We start from the raw sequence: 17,507 nt of genomic DNA, 5'->3' as shown, positions 1-17,507 counted from the left end.
ATTAAAACAACGTTATGGCGTAATTGGGTGATTTACTGTTGAAAATACGAACCATGCATGTTGCATTTTTATTTTTATTTCAAAAAGTAAACGGTAAATCTGTCTAGTTCTTGGTATTTTTGCTGTATATAGTGTTTCTATAAAAACTAGGTTTAAAATATGACTTAAATGATACTATTTTGAATTTTATGACACTTTGTTTTTAACCGACCCAATTTTTACTTGGCTGAAATCACTTACATTTCATGGCGCTCTTCCATAGATAAAAATTTGTAAAAAATAAATGTCTGTAAAAAGAATACTTATTTCATCTTGTTTAAACTTTAAACACCTTTACAGCATCTGTACACACCAACTGCATGCCCATATTTGGAAATTTGAATGAAATATGGAACTTTTATATACCCCAGGGGTGAAAATAAATTGGACAAAAGCCGAGCGTGGGGGTGGTTTTGAAAAAATCGGTATATTTTTTTAAAAAGCATGGAAAGCCTACCTACAAATTTGCATGTAGCTCAGTGAAATGATGCTGATTAAGAAAATAATTAATTAGATTATATTTGGATATGTGCCCATTAGAGGTGCGCTACCTTAAGTTGTAAGAATTTGCAGAAATGCTGCATATATCTTTCATTTCCATACAAAACACTATTGCATTGCTTGGTAAGTTTGTGTTCTACATTACTTCAATAAACAATGATGCACTTAAGACTTGTATATGTACTTATCAATCAACACTGAACATTACCTATTTATCATTTAATTAATTTGAATTTTATCTATTTATCAGCGCCTATTTGATTATACAACATTTTACTGTGGTTTCCATATCTTTAATCCTTTATTTTTATATACAATGACATGTTGTATGTTTGTGTTGTCTTTTATTAACAATCGGTCACGTATCTCCAATATACAACTAGAACATGGAAACGAGAAATTCTATTCCGAACATGGTTCTACACTATAATTCTTCTTCTTATATTGAAACACACGAGGTACTACCGAACTACAACATCATTATGTGAGTGTCTGAGAAATGTACCTTCATCACGTGAACATCCTTTGGTATGTCTCAGGAAGATCACTTATTAAATAACGTGGAATAGTTCGCTAGAGATATCGAATATTTTTACAGACTAGTCTCGTGACGATGGGGTGATCTGCTGAAGATAAGTGTTACTGAAATTGAGAAGCGGGTTAAATCCAACTTGGGCAAACGTTGTTCCGTGGTCTCCTGCAAAGCAAAAATGTATGACGAATTAAAAACGCGCCAGACATTTTGTGTCTAACTTTCTAAAACGATCAACACATTTTCGCACGAGATATTGGCGATGTGTCCGCCCATTTAAAACCGTATAATCTTCGAGGGAGTCTCAAAATAAGTAGATTTTGCGCTGTTTTGAATTTGATTACATGTGGTGCCAATTACTGGTAAACTGATCGATGAAGATAACACGCATATACTTCTCGTATAACACTCGTTAAGGCAAGTTGCCATTCAAAAAGTCCTTTTTCAGCTTATGGGCATTGGGATAAAATAAAGTTACTTTACAAATATTTATTGTTTATATAATAATAATTTGAATAAAAACAATTTATAAAAAAAATATGCAAATTATAGCGTATAAACGTCTTAACAATGATATGGCGTTTTGTAATCCGTGACATTATGAATATTTTCAGGGAGTTGGTTTATATGAACGGGGAAATTAATTGAACTATTTTTTGTTGAACATTCATTATTTTCCTAATACTTAATGTACCAACCACGCAAACCCGGTTTCTTTATCTGTTTTAATTTTAAACCCTATGTACGGGAGGCGACATGACAATCAAAATAGTAGCAATCCCATCTGTAAACTTAAAAGACAACTTAATACATTAAGGCTAGAAAATAAACAGAGCCTTTGGTAAAAGGCCTAAAAATTAACAATATTTCGTCGCATATTATCATGACAAGATAGGCGGAGCTCAAACGTTGTTATCGGGCAATTAACTAATCTGTCAGAACGTGCACATAGTTAATGTGTATTATCGGTCAAAGTACGAATTTGACTCACAAAAAAAACATATGTTAAAAAGTCGTTATCATGATAGCTGCAATGAGAAAATACGGGAATTAGCCATACGATTAAAACAAAGATATTGTATATTTTAGAAAACATGTTTACTCTTATATGTATAGCCGTCATAATAGATGGGTTTGCTTTTCGAAGTTCGGGTGTTCGACACATAGGTAAACAAATATGAATATCGTTCATCAATATATCATGATGTTAATCAGGGAAATCGATAAAAACCGTGCCTGTACAAGACTATCTGAAAGTCCTGCGCTCAGGTTGGAAAATCGAAAACATTGAATAAACCAATCTGAAACCTTTTAAATGTTATCTCTATTTATCGATGTACAGCACGATTTTGTTCTGCTTTCGTCACAATAGACAAAAACACGAAAAACAAATTAAAACTCAGATTTGTGTAAATCTTGTCTTTACTTTGTTAAGAGCCTGTTGCTTATTTTCGTATAGCAAATGTTTGTCGGAAAGCTTTCATGTACATAATTTTATAAGTTTTAAAGAAAATAACACTTAAACTTTTAAACATATGAGGTTGAATAATTATGCAATTTTATTTTATCTATTACAATTTGTGTTCTTCTCATGACAGTGGGAATGCTGCAGTGAAACAAACGATAATACATTTCAAATAAACGACCAACGTACACTTGGGTTTAATATTGACTGTTTTCTTCGTATGAGGACATTTTATCAAAATATTGATTTAAACTTTAAATACTCGCCGCATGAGTTGTTTGTCTGTGACATATTAACCCACGTTCGTCCAAAATTTAGATAATTATTCAATGTTTTTAATAAAGTTGACACTCCTGACACTCCCTAGACTATGGTTAAGGTAGCGCACCCATAATAGGCACATATCCAAATATAATCTAATTAATTATTTTCTTATTCAGCATCATTTCACTGAACTACATGCACATTTGTAGGTAGGCTTTCCATGCTTTTAAAAAAAAATATACCGATTTTTTTCAAAACCACCCCACGCTCGGCTTTTGTCCAGTTTATTTTCACCCCTGGGGTATATAAAAGTTCAATAATTCATTCAAATTCCAAATATGGGCATGCAGTGGTGTGTACAGATGAAGTAAAGGTGTTTAAAGTTTAAACAAGATGAAATACGTATTCTTTTACAGACATTTATTTTTTACAAATTTTTATCTATGGAAGAGCGCCATGAAATGTAAGTGATTTCAGCCAAGTAAAAATTGGGTCGGTTAAAAACAAAGTGTCATAAAATTCAAAATAGTATCATATAAGTTATATTTTAAACGTAGTTTTTTTTATAGAAACACTATATACAGCAAAAATACCAAGAAATAGACAGATTTACCGTTTACTTTTTAAAATAAAAATTAAAATGCAACATGCATCATTTGTATTTTCAGCAGTAAATCACCCAATTTAGCCATAACGTTGTTTTAATTTTAAAAATTGAAGGATGTGCATAAAAATTTCAACATATATGCTATATTGAATCAAATTACGTTACAAAAGAAATAAAACGCGTCGCAAATAGTATGCGATGTCGGCAGGATTCGAACCTGCGCGGGAAGATCCCAAAAGATTTGTAGTCTATCGCCTTAACCACTCGGCGACGACTACTACACATTTGTGCAACCTTTAATTATATATCTATAAGTTAACAGGTAAAAAGGCTCGTCGATCTTTGAAGAAATCGCGAAATCGTATTTTTTTTTAGATGATATTTGGATCAAAGTCAATATTTATTGTGAAAATAATGTATTCTTAAGGAATTACGTAAACATATTTCAAAATTCGAAGTTTGAAAAAAAAAATGCATTTCTTGGAAATAACCGATCATTGAAGATCGGCAATGATCGTAAAATAAATCGCGGGAAATCATTAGGGGTGCGCTACCTTACGTAGAAAAGTGGGCGAACGACGCCAAATTTGTTTAATCCATTTATGCCTAGCATCTAAAAAAAGGCCTTGGCAAACAGCGTAGACCCAGATGAGACGCCGCATGATTCGGCTTCTCATCAGGGTATGCGCTGTTTGCTTAAAGGAATTTATGTACGAAATTTTCTAAATATATAAATAAATATACTAGACATCCCTAATTTTGGAAATAATTTGATCCAATTTAGAAGGATGGAAGAGTCAACTAGGCATAAATGGATTAAATTGTTTTGCAGCTTTTCTTTGTGTGTTGGTAGCTAACACGCGCACCCACCATGAAATAACATTATTCTTTAAACAACAGTTAATCGTTTAACACCTGGCTAATGTTCCTGTTTAGTGTTAGCACTATTGGGATAATTGAAGGCTTACGCGTATAGCATCTCTTCTGTAACATTGATAGAACACAATGCAAGAAAACTACGATGTTCTACTGTTTAGAATTATACCCTAACCCGCTTAGGTCTTTCTGTAGGGATATACTTTCACGGAGCATAGTTTGCTGGTTGTGTAAATATATTGACGGTTACTAATATATTATATATAAAAGTATACAAATACTTCCAAATGCCAAAATATGTTACAAATTTGCACAATTATTCCTAAAATATAGCCCTATGCCAACATTACCCTTAGAAAAAGATCACTAATAAGTAAACAGGAACTACCAGATATATTCTGACAGCAATACCATCATCGATCTGGCAGCAGACGTATCTTTTTTACGAGAATGATAGAACAACATTAACCAATCTGTCAAATACAAAACCGTAAAACAAAAATGGTTTCCTTGTACTGTTGATACCCATTCGAACCAAATATGGATAAAATTGCGGTTTTTATAACAAGCTTCCACGCGACTTTGATCATTTGTGTTATTTGTCGGTAACATGTCAACTTGACGGCAGTGGAGAGAAATGAAGATAATACCGCCGCTGCATTTGGTTTTGTTTTACAGACTGTAATTTCCGCCTTCTATTGCAAATGGTTTGATTGAATTAATCAAGCGAGTGCATTTATGTGGCTGCATATGAATACACCAACTGACGTAGAATATCTCTTTTACAGAAAATAGTTGTGTTGTTTTACCTTAACTTGGTGCGTTTATAAAATACGATACCTTAATTTTATTTGTTACATAATCCATCGGTATCGTTAATACTTGTGGCCAACTCACGAATTATTTCATTTAAAACATTTAAACATTTAACAAAGCCATGGTCACTTTTTATCATTACAAGAATTGCATTTTCTTATTTGTTCTATGATGATAGTTTTGAACGCTCTTTTAACCGACATCTTGGATCTATATTTTGCTCTTAGATTTTTCAGTGTTTTTAGTTTTGTGTTCATGTATTTTCAGTGATCAGTAAACATGTTTGTTGATTATTATTAATTAGTTTGGATACCTAATTTGCTAAATGCCATGTTATACAAAGTCATTAATGCATTGAGAACAATAAGTTTATCAAACAATTTAAGCAAATCCAAAAAAGACTCTACCCTTTGTTCATGGTTGCATTATATTTTGAGGATTTACCTACCAAGCAAAATAGCTGCACAATTACCGACATCCACAAATCAATATTTTACTGATTTTTTCTATCTTATAATTTAGCTGCCTACAGAGAGTGCTTATATGTTTTTAGACAAAACGTGTTATGTTCTTGAAATTGAAATAATGCTGAAAATAGCAAACATCGTATATATTTACCTTGACATTATTATATAAAATATTATTAGAAATGTCTGTTATGTCGTTCATTCCAAAGGATTAAAAACTATAACCTGCTATGTTATCACGTGCGCGCTTTTGTTCAAATAATTTGACATTGTTCTTTGATATATAAAAACATATAAATCAACTGTTTAAAAACAAGATACATGTACAAAGAATTGCTGATTATACATTATATTTTGAATATCGTCCACTTAACAATCGTACCTGCCATCATGCAGCCGTAGCTCTCGTGTAAAATGATTCCCATAAAGCGTGTCTAAGTGACAGTTCAATGTTTGTGTCAGGAGAGGAAGTCGGATTACTTATTGAATAATGATCATTGTTGATTCTCCAAAGTAATTCCATGAAGATTTCATTAGGGACAAAGCTTGAGAAACAAGCAGGGATGAGGATGTGGTCTTAATTATAAATATAACAATAATCACTTTATCGTTTTCTACATTAAACAATTACTTAAGTGGAGAAATCGTTTGTTATCTTAGTAGCAAAAAATAAAAATCAATATTTTTATATGTAAATGCTTTCTAAAAACCAATACAATCATAACGTTCTATAGCAAATTTAATAGACTCAAATTTTGCAGTTTCTATTTTACGGCTGAGTAATATATTATATAACGCTTCTGGTTATTTCAAAATGGTACACAAAATCATTGTATTCTGACGATTTTGATACATGTATGGGCGTATGCACACTACCCGCAACTTTTATCGCATTATTCGTATCTATAAACCAACATAAACTATAAATGTTACAAATAGCATATCGATCATTGCTTTTGTATAGCGCTCATTCGTTAGATAATATTGATAGACTATAGACATTAAGGGTGGCAGCCATTAAATCAACACCTGTTGTAGGACTGAAAATATACAATAATGGGTTGAGAATCGACCTCTCCAGAATTCGCTGGGCTAAAATGATCGCATGTAAAGCGTCTTCTACTACAGGAGCTTAACTCAATATATACCTTGAGTAAAAACGTGACATTATTATAAGTGCTTTTAAACGTGTTTAAATTTTGTAGCATATATAGACAGAAAGTGTTGTTCCATATTAGCCCATTCGGAAAACACATACTTTTACAAACATGCATTACTCTCAGTTTTCCAGTACAAGAGTTCACAGAGATAATATTTTATTTTTAGTCTCTAACGGATTTACACCTTATTAAGTAAGCAGCGATAAATGTATAATTATAGTTGCATGCAACGGATTTTTTGGAAAAAAAAAACAAACACATTTAAAGTGAAACGAATTTAAAAGAAATAAATGTATATAAGATGCCGTTAGGAGCAGAAGCAAAAAAAATAACAACATCATGACTATTGCTCCTGTTTGCTTATTTAATTAATAAAATGTAAACATTATTGCACAGTACAGTAAGAACCTCATATTTCATATAATATCACTTATTGAAACATTAATAACGAATTGAAAGCATCATTTTACTATGCTTCAATTATAATATAATAATTTATTGTATTGTAAATGCCTTTAATATTAAGAAACATTCATATAAACTTTTGAAATATTAAACAAATTCGCAAGAAAGCGACAACAATTAATAAATAAATCAATGAATTAATAAATGATACATATCTCAAATGCGAATGTGCTAGCACATTGTTTCACTATAATGATTGAAATATTTAAATTTAATGCAGAATTGAATGTCTATATACATTCATTGAAATGCAAACTTTTGCCAATTACATGTAGTTTTACTCAAAATAAAGTAATGTAAAAAGATATGAAAAAAATGTTTTAAAAATGTGAAAATGTATACAACGCGTATATAAGGAAACCATAATAATAATAAATCAATGAATCAATGACAATACATAATAAACATGAATGTGGATGTTTTACCATGTTTGTATAATAACAACTGCCATAATAAAAAAAAATAAAGAAAATGATAATTAACCACTTCTACTACTATCACTTCTTCTACCGCTACATCTACATGTACAAGTACTTCTTATAATAATAATGATTATAAGAATATATTCATAATTTATCTACTGAGCAATCACAAATAAATAACGACCCATTGGTCCCAAAATAGGGTGATGAGCTTCTTTGCATTTTTGACAAAATATTCAAACGTTTATCGACTTAAAGGGATCTTTTCACGCTTTGGTAAATTGACAAAATTGAAAAAAGTTGTTTCAGATTCGCACATTTTCGTTTTAGTTATGATATTTGTAAGGAAACAGTAATACTGAACATTAACCATGGTCTAATATAGCCATTATATGCATCTTTTGACGATTTTAAAACCTAAAAATTATAAAGCGTTGCAACGCGAAACGATTGAATAATTTGGAGAGTTCTGTTTTTGTCGTTAAATTTTGTGAAACTAAGAAGATTGCTTATATAAGGTATAAAATACGTCAAGTATGTGTACTCGGCGGAATAGCTCAGTAGGCTAAAGCGTTTTTACTTCAGGACTCTGGCAGGACTCCAGGGGTCACTGGTTCGAAACCTGCTCCGGGCAATGTTCTTTTCCTTTTTTTAATTTTATTCTTGATTTTTTACTGGAGCTTTTACGATCCAATGTTTACATTTATCAATATAAAGCATTTAATGAATAAGTTAAAAAATGCCAAAATCTGTGAAAAGGCCCCTTTAAAGTACAATTACTACTCAAAATCAACGAAAATTGCGTACAATATTTCGTAGAATAAACTTAACCAATTAAAAATCAGTGTTCCTTATGGCAATTGCCGAAATTTCAGCGCCAGATGTGGTTTGGTAAAATAGATGTTTGTAGATACAAAATGCTCGTTGTTTTTCCATTTTAATTTCCCGCAACGATATCTACTCATACGACACTTGAACATTATCATGGTGTTCGTGTGTCGTATGAATAGATATATTCGCGGAAAATTAAAACATGGAATTAAGTGTGTCACAAATAAATAAAAACGAGCATTTTGTATCTACATAAATCTATGTAATCATACCACATCTAGCGTTGAAATTGTGGCTATTGCTATAAGGAACACTGATTGTTAAAGTGATATTATGGGCATCTAACAGTATATACCGGTAGGTGTCTATCGCAACCGTTGTTTATTTTTGGTGTTTTCACTTCATATACACTTATATTTGTTAATGCAGCATCAACATACTAAAACAATATCCCGGAAAGAGAAAATTAATGCATTTGAATATCAACCGTACTTTCGTTTGACAACTGATCACGCATGTACATTATGAACCTAAATTTAGTTTTAGTGCAGATTCGTTTATACGACACAAAGACACCATTTTATTTTACGGATCATTTCGGCTTTCAGGACTGGGTGGGTCACGTAAAATATATAATGTAAAATATATTTTTATAAACAACTGGTAGCAAGATGAGTTGCAGATAATTGGTCAGTAACCACATTTTAACTTACTCGTTTGACCTGTTAATTGTTTTCAGCTCAATTTAACTGTGAAAAATGCCCATAATATCACTTTAATGTGTTGACTTTTTTTTTCGGAAAAACTTACGAAATTTTCGTTGATTAAAAGCGTTATAGAGACTTTAAAGCAAAAAGCTCCAACGTGCAAGGAGAAAAGCGAGAAACGCTTACGTGATGTGTAAAACCAATGCGAATAATTGTTATCCCTAGCGTATATGGAGAGAAATTAAAGGGGCCTTTTCACAGATTTTGGCATGTTTTGAAGTTTGTCATTAAATACTTTCTATTGATAAATGTAAACATTTGCTCTAAAAAGCTCCAGTAAAAAATCAAGAATAAAATTTAAAAAAAGAAAAAAAAAACACTGACCCCTCGAGTCCTGGCGTAAAAAGTCTCCGAAATACACCCTCGACCATTCTTCCGCATACAATGTCAGATGTATTTTATACTAAATATAAGCAATCATCGTAGTTTCACAACATATAGCGACGACAATAGAACTCTCCAAATTATTCAATCGTTTCGCGTTGCAACGCTTTATAATTTTCAGGTTTTTAAATCGTCAAAAGATGCATATAATGGCTATATTAGAACATGGCAAATGTTCAATATTACTGTTTTCTCACAAATATCATAACAAAATCGAAAAATTGCGAATCTGAAACAACTTTTTTAAATTTTGTCAATTTACCAAAACGTGAAAAGGCCCCTTTAAAACATGTTAAATGTACACGGGATTGGTTTCTACAACAGATCATTATTTCGGAGACAGGAATAGTCTTGTGTATTCAAATGTGGACTTCATATAGAATTATGAAAAGTTTCAAATATCGATGGTCACGATACCTTTTGAACAAGCATTCCTAAAATTCAACAAGCACATACACAGTCCTATAGTTGTTAAACATAGAATGATTGTGTAATAGATCTGTTTTAAATACAATTCTGCAATTTAGTTTGTGAAGAATTGTCACAATGCTTCCATACTGACAAAAAACAAATACTTAAGTAATTAATTTTAAGTATAAATTAAGGCAAGTTGACCTAAATTTGAAGATTCGGTTAAACACATTTTTAAGCGAGCGATCTAACAAAATCTTCTTCCATGTAAAATATTTTGCAACCAATACACATTTACGTGAACATCTAGATAGTAAAATGAGTTTGTTTGCATTCGCCATGAGAATTGTAAGTCTTACCGTTATAGATGAACACATTTTTATGTATCCTGGTAACCCAAGGATATAACTTTTAACAAATATGCATTTATCACTTCATTACGATTCTCGGAATGAACATTCTAAATAAAAGCATGAATGAATTGACATTTCGCTACATTCAACATACATGTTGATAATAAATCCTTTTATACAGTTTTTTTTAAAGAAATGTTGTCCCTTTCATTGCATATTATTAACTGTGTTCTTAAATACAGGGGCTGCAAGTTGCAAGCATGATCAGAATTATCATCTTGATATAAACTAAGAAGGAAATACCGTAAGTCAAATAAAAAACTCGAATATTGTCTATTACTCTGTTCTTGAAATGTCTTGATTTTTTACCCCTTCAAACCAGGTAATCTGTAAATTATTTAGCTAATATCACTTGTTGTTGTTTGTTCAAGTTTACTTGTTGTTGTTTGTTCAAGTGACGCGCACAATACAAAGTTGTTGCAAACATAAAAGTACATATTTAAGCTAGTTCAAGCGTAAGGAAGTTGCGAGAAAAAATAACGAAAGAATAAAACAATTTGAGCATATTTGAAAACGAGGGGCCGCTGAGTGCCTATCCGCGGAAGGCCACGTGGCTGGCAGCCAGGTTACTAGCGGCCGCTTAGTAGTCGCCCTTACTGTCGTCGACGGCGTGTTAATCCTCGAGCGTTCTGTTGTCTTAGGCTTATGGGTCAACACCCTTGAATTGTCCATCTCTTCGTTCTCGGTCTCGGGGATATACGGACAACCACGAGGCTGCTTAGAAACGAAGTATGTTTTGATAGGCGTAATTGAGCCAGTTTTAAGACCTTCTATTGCGGCACTGCCACAAATCGACGCGTCGGTTACGTAAATTGTCCCTTCTCTCTCTTCCCGATCGTTTTCTTTGATAAACAGCCAGCATAAGTACTCCTGATGCAAGTGTAGAGTCCGTGTGATCACCGCGTGTGCTTTCTCGTCGTGCGGGTACACGCCCAAACAATTGTACTCTCTTATGTCCGTAGTAAGTTTCGGGTCGGTGCAATTAATCGGATGCCTGGTGACGCGTTTAGGCCGTAAGAGCGGATCGTGGATTAGGCAATAATCGCAGGTGCCTTCTTCCTGTATCAATAGTTTTGTCTCGCGGAACATTGGGACTGCAGAAAGTCCACAATCCACTGGGAAATGATAAAGTGAATCCACCAAGTTCCTCAGCGGCTTTTCCTCGACCTCCTTACCAAACATGGCCTTATCCTCGGCATTTGCTCTATACATGACGGTACTGCACACGTCATCTCTCAAAGTATTCCAGTTATTGATCGGCCAGCCGACCCGGTTTCCGATGCGGTACTGCAGAACGGACGGCGCACGTTTCCACACTTCAAGGCAGGCGTAGCGTGGGAAGCAACCGTTGTCGAACGTCTGCAACAACAGCGTGTCGTTCGCGAAATCGTGTTCCTCTTTTTCGTGGCACCGGAAGTTCCCGCCGTCTTTGAAGTGAAGACTGTAGAAGGACACGTCCACGCTCTGCTGAAAGTTTATTTGAAAATATTATACAAGTAAAGAACTGCAATTTTATTACGTAGCAATGCGCAGTTATTTATTATACTGCATTTAATTTCATCGTAGTAGTTTGATGCCTTCAACAGTAAAGTCATGTCATAATTTTTTCATTTTATGTCATCCACACAACGTCAGCTAGTTCACCTACTCACGCTTGATTGCTAAATAAGCAATTGCTCAAGTAAGACCGTACAGTACCCCAGGTACTCTAAGGTATACTACAATGTCCCTGGGGTAAGTGAAACTATACTAAATCCCATCCATGAGTTATGCCTATGTGCCTTTGAGCTATTTATCCGTGTTCGAATGATATTTTAGTATTCTTAAGATTACCCGGGTTGCGTTTAAGTAGTACCTGAGCCGACAACGACACATGAGAATCTAACGATTTTCAAATGTCGGCTCAGGTGCTACATCAAAGTAGACGTTGTACAATACAACCGAGAAAAAAATGGTATGCATTATATAATTTAAAAAAGGAGTATGGCCGGTGCTTTTAAGCGCATTTTCCGAACGCCCAAACGAGCTCTACTAATGGTTTTCATTGACACGTTGAGCCGATCTAAGCGTATACCAGGAGAGTAGCTGTGTGAATTATTTTGTAAACAATCCCACACAAACGCACGTTTAAATGTGTAGTACGGTCATCCGCCACCACTGTACATAATAGCTATAATAGTTATAATGTTAAATAAAACGGATCGTACTTAAAAACGGATTCACACAACGGACTTAATTTCACTGTAACTGTTCAATTACCAATTTCACCTTTCTCAAAATGTTTAACCCATTTATGCCCAGTGGACTCTCCCATCCTTCGAAATTGGGTCTATTTATTTCCAAAATTAGGGATGTCTAGTATATATTGGTATATATAGTTTATATATATACTAGACATCCCTAATTTTGGAAATAAATAGACCCAATTTCGATATATATATATATATATATCTAGAATATTTCTTACAGAAATTCCTTTAAGTAAACAGCGCAGTCCCTGATAAGACGCCGCATCATTCGGCGTCTCATCTGGGTCTACGCTGTTTTCCAAGGCCTTATTTCTAGACGCTAGGCAAAAATGGGTTAATATAACAACAGGAACTAATAGTGTAACAGGGCTTAACACTAACTTGTTTTCCAACTAGCCCATTCGGGCTAGTAAATGCAGAACCTACTAGCCCTGACCAATCTTTCATGTGCCCTGGCACAAATATTATCAAAACCTTTATATTTATCATTCAACTTGTATTTTCTTGTGCGTGGAGATTTGCAATTATGATTCAATCATTCTTATTAACTTGCCTTACTAATGCTAATATATTCAATATTCATCTACTTAAGACATCTATTTGTAATCTTCACGCCATTTCGGAAGAAATTTCCTTGTTTTTTTTTCTCCCTCATACTTTCTATTACTTCCTCCTTCCCTTTTCTTTTCTTATCCGAGGAACCACCATCCCCACCCGTGAATCCAGACTTAAACAACGACATGAATGTTAAAACCTTTTTTTACATAGATTGCCGCGGTTGCCGTCTGACGACAAATGGTAAGTGAATCTTAGGTGTCGCAAAATAACGTGTTACGGTAGTCGTAACAATTGTATAGGATTAACTCTCTACTAAATGCCGGGATCAACCATTAATATTAGTTTTGCTAATTGAATTGCATAAAAAAGATTGTCAAAACACTTCTTATTGATCAAACAAATTAAAATTATTTCAAATTGGTAAATAACTTATAATTTTATAGTAACTTTGTGCTAATGTCAAGTTTTATACCTTCATTGATCCCGGACGATCCTGGGCGATCCCGGCTTTTAGTTTAAAACGTTTTTTTATCGAGAAAACACGTCCTTTCGAAGAAACCAATCAAAAACCGAATCTAGCGGAATTCTTTTTAAAAATAGGTACTGACGTGTTTTACCAGGAAAACCGCCGCGGATTTTCTGAATTGTCGGCCTCTTTTTGATTGCAATCAGGAAGTTCCAAATATATTTCGAGATACGATCCGTTTGTTGTCTCATACTTCACTCTGGGATTTAATTGTCATCTGATCATACTGTATTAAGATTTCTGCATCTTTGAAAAGCTTATTTAAAACACAGTTTATTGATATAGAACACATTATCCCGCCGAAAATACACACGACCGATCGGGCATGTTCCTGTGACATTGTCTAGCCCGGACCTAGGTACAGGCAGTGAATGTCGTTCGGACGTGCCTTAGTGTTAAGCCCTGTGTAAGAAATCATACAAGAATCTGTATCAAATACTCAAATCCATCTTTATTCGTGGGACCTACAATTATTTTGTAGATTGATCGATCAACACACATCAGATCCCGAAGAATACTTAGTTCATTGGTGCTGTTCGTTGTATGGTTACAATCATAAATTCCTGAATTAAATCGCCCAAAATAGAAGTCTGTTCATTAGACAATGAAATTTGATAAGCGTACGAGTAAACTTGATTTAGCAATATATGAAGGAAAAGCAAATATTTTATTTTGATGTTTTAAAATAAAAAATAAAAATAAATATTTATGGCGGACACATCAATATATGTAATTTATGAAGTGTACATGTACATGTATGTTTCTTTCATATTGTATTGCCGGTCGTTTATTTCTACATACCTTTTGCTTATCGAAAAATAATTTAATATCGGTGATATATTTACCGTTGTGTAACTACATAAATAACGTTTTGTTAGTACATCGCAGCCTGCCTATGTTCGCGTGTTGTGGATAATGCCACACTCCAATCTAGCATGTAAGACGCATGAACCATAATGACGGTAATTGGTTGAAATACAAGCACCCCCCCCCCCGCCCCACGAAGCACTTCTGGGTATGTTGTATCGTGTGTCAACACTGTCAATTCTCACAGTATTATTTAATTATGATGGTTCCAAGACAATACATTCTTCGTCTCTTTTCTGCGCATCCACTTTGACACGAATACTTATTTTGTGTTTTGCTCAGTGCTCACAATAAAAAGGTAGTATTGCATTTGTATTTTCCTTTTTTTCAAATTATTTTTGTAAGAATGACAATGGTTTACAAATATTAGCTTGTATTAAAATATGTTATTATAATTATTACTTATAGTTCAGTACAAACATTGAAGGTATTTTGACATCCGTTTAATCTCAAATTATATATATATGTGTGTGTGTGTGTGTGTGTGTGTGTGTGTGTGTGTGTGTGTGTGTGTGTGTGTGTGTGTGTGTGTGTGTGTGTGTGTGTGTGTGTGTGTGTGTGTGTGTGTTGCATGCTGTGTATTACCTCGGTTTGCTTATACTTTTCCACCCAGTTCCCCTGCAGCTGCGCCGGAAACACACAAGGGCTGGGGTCGCCGGTACAGAAGTTGCAAAACTTCCGACAATGAATATCGTATACCTTTTGCGGGCACAGGCGAGAATCGTCGCAAAACCCGTACGAATCGGAGCATGTTGAGCTTATAATGCGCTGCTCAAATTCAATCGACAGGAAGCTCGTTGTTTCTCGAATGGCGCCGCTTCCGTCACCGGGATCGCAAACGAATTGCATAAAGATATCGCCGCGCTCTACCCTCTGCTGCATGTCCGTTCCCCTAACGCGCATACACCAGGCCTTGAACTCGCCATTCTGGGGTCGCAGGATAATAAAGGTGAAGTTATTGTTGGTCCAGTTAGCGGTGCAGTAAAGGTCTTGAACCTTCTCCATTTTAAGGGCCGTATCCTGACATGCCTCGGATTGGAAGTTTATCGTCATCCCATCCCCCGACTCACACTCACTCTCCAAGCGCGGAGGTATGATTTCTTTCGCACACTTTGGAACGTTGTTTGATGAGTGGAAACGGATATTGTAACCCCCCACGAACGGACATGGGATCTTCTGTTGATCAAATTTTTCCGAAGTCACCATTGGCCAATTATCAAGTATTAAATGCACATCATTGCATGCGTTTGGACTTCTATAATAAAGTTCCGAGGATTCACGGATTTGAATAACACTGTCACTTCTTCGCAGAATCTGCATACATAAATACATGGGCGCTTGATTGTTCGGCTGCATGTTCGTGTGTTGAACCTCAAACTTATTATCTTCTCGTTTAGAAAGGCACTTCCGCTGGTACTCGTAACAGTTTCCGCCATCGCAACGCGACGCTCGCATAAAGCTTCCCTGGAAGTAGCCTTTGTTCAATTTCCCGTTCTCGTTGTGCGTCATCCAAATCGCGTTCGTCTCGAGATATTTCGGGAACTTACAATTTGCGCGCGCACCGGTAATGACGAAGAGGAGTAAAATAAAAATATGGTACTTAAACACGTTGTTTGAGCAATTGCGTGTGCACGTAGTTCCTTTCCATAGTATCGAACTCCAAAAAGACGCTGTTTCATTACACGATTTGTGGGTTTTCATTTTCGTTGCGTTGTTTTCTGTAAAAAGAAACAATTTTATTTAAAATAATAATGCGGATGAACGCTATTTTAATCACTCAAATGGCATGCATATAAAGACATTCCCGTGATACTTTGAAAAAGTATGTCCATGTAACCTTTTGTCGCGATGCAAAATAAAAGACAACTTAACAAACATAGACACTTCGACAAGGTGAACATCACATGTTAATGCATACCTCAAGAAATAGTTAGACTGGAAATGCATTATTGTGTATTATTATTATATACTGACATTATGTTTATGCGATGTTTTCATTGGAAAAATCAGCTTATATGATTATTGGAGTACCTTTGTTTGGTGTATGTTAATTAACATATATAAATAAAAAAGATATGTATTGTATATATATGCAACGCGTTATACTTTTAAGTATTTTAAATCGTTAAAAGATGCATATAAGGGAAATTTTAGAGCATGGTATATGTTCAATAAAACTATTTCCTCACAAATATCACAACTGCAACGAAAATTTGCGAACCTGAGGCATTTTATTTTTATTTTGTCAATTGACCGCAACGTGAAAAGGCCCTTTAAATAATATGTTTATTTTCCATATACTAATCGTAACTATTAGCCGTAAATGTAACTAAATGCATTTAAACTTAAAACCCTATACATTGGAGGTGACATGACAATCAAAATAAAAGTGATCGCATTTGTTAACGTAAAAGCCCACTTGCTGTATTAATGCTAGAGAATAATCATAGCATTTGGTGAAAAGCCGGTAAATTAAAAATCGATCGAAGAAAATCCTAATGCTTTTCCTCTGATGGCCTTATAATCAGATTTGACCACGTGTAGCGCCATGGAGAGAAGTCAATTTGAAGCTAACATGATGTGGATGGTTTATAAACGTTGAGCACGTCGGGATTCGTGTTGGCTTTGATCAAAGAGAAAAAAGATCAGGGTCCTAATCACAATGCGCCTTACGGAAAACTTACATTCAGGCATTTATCAGATAGGTTTGGCTATTGTGTGTTTATGTATATTAACATTTTTAACCCATTTATGCCTAGTGGACTCTCCCATCCTTCTACATTGGATCAATTTATTATCAAAATTAGGGATGTCTAGTATATTTATTACTATATTTAGAATATTTCTTATAGAAATTCCTTTATGCAAACAGCGCAGACCTTGATGA

General features: G+C 34.3%; 1 protein-coding gene and 1 non-coding gene across 2 annotated transcripts; both read right to left on the bottom strand.

Annotated features, from left to right (window-relative positions):
- Positions 1-1,139: 1,139 nt before the first annotated feature.
- On the bottom strand, positions 1,140-16,333 carry LOC127865143 (uncharacterized). The gene is made up of 5 exons (XM_052405033.1): positions 15,206-16,333; positions 13,337-13,396; positions 11,018-11,887; positions 5,950-6,001; positions 1,140-1,237 (listed from the first exon to the last, which is right to left on the bottom strand). Exons 1-5 carry the CDS (start codon positions 16,319-16,321, stop codon positions 1,140-1,142), a joined length of 2,196 nt encoding a protein of 731 aa, XP_052260993.1. The 5' UTR covers positions 16,322-16,333.
- Positions 3,605-3,687, bottom strand: Trnac-aca (transfer RNA cysteine (anticodon ACA)). Its single transcript has one exon. It is a non-coding gene; the product is annotated as a tRNA-Cys (tRNA).
- Positions 16,334-17,507: the final 1,174 nt, after the last annotated feature.

This window comes from Dreissena polymorpha, chromosome 1 (assembly GCF_020536995.1).
Source record: "Dreissena polymorpha isolate Duluth1 chromosome 1, UMN_Dpol_1.0, whole genome shotgun sequence".
In the NCBI taxonomy this organism is placed as follows: domain Eukaryota; kingdom Metazoa; phylum Mollusca; class Bivalvia; order Myida; family Dreissenidae; genus Dreissena; species Dreissena polymorpha.
Note: the sequence above shows the minus strand (reverse complement) of the source record. Positions and strands in the feature narration are given on the sequence as shown.

Coding starts and splice junctions, on each gene's coding strand:
- LOC127865143 (XM_052405033.1), bottom strand. CDS start 16,321: ATGAAAACCCACAAATCGTGTAATGAAACAGCGTCTTTTTGGAGTTCG. Junction 13,397..15,205: donor AAAAGTATAAGCAAACCGAG/GTAATACACAGC, acceptor TCGTTGTTTAAG/TCTGGATTCACGGGTGGGGA. Junction 11,888..13,336: donor AAAGAAAAGGGAAGGAGGAA/GTAATAGAAAGT, acceptor ATAAACTTTCAG/CAGAGCGTGGACGTGTCCTT.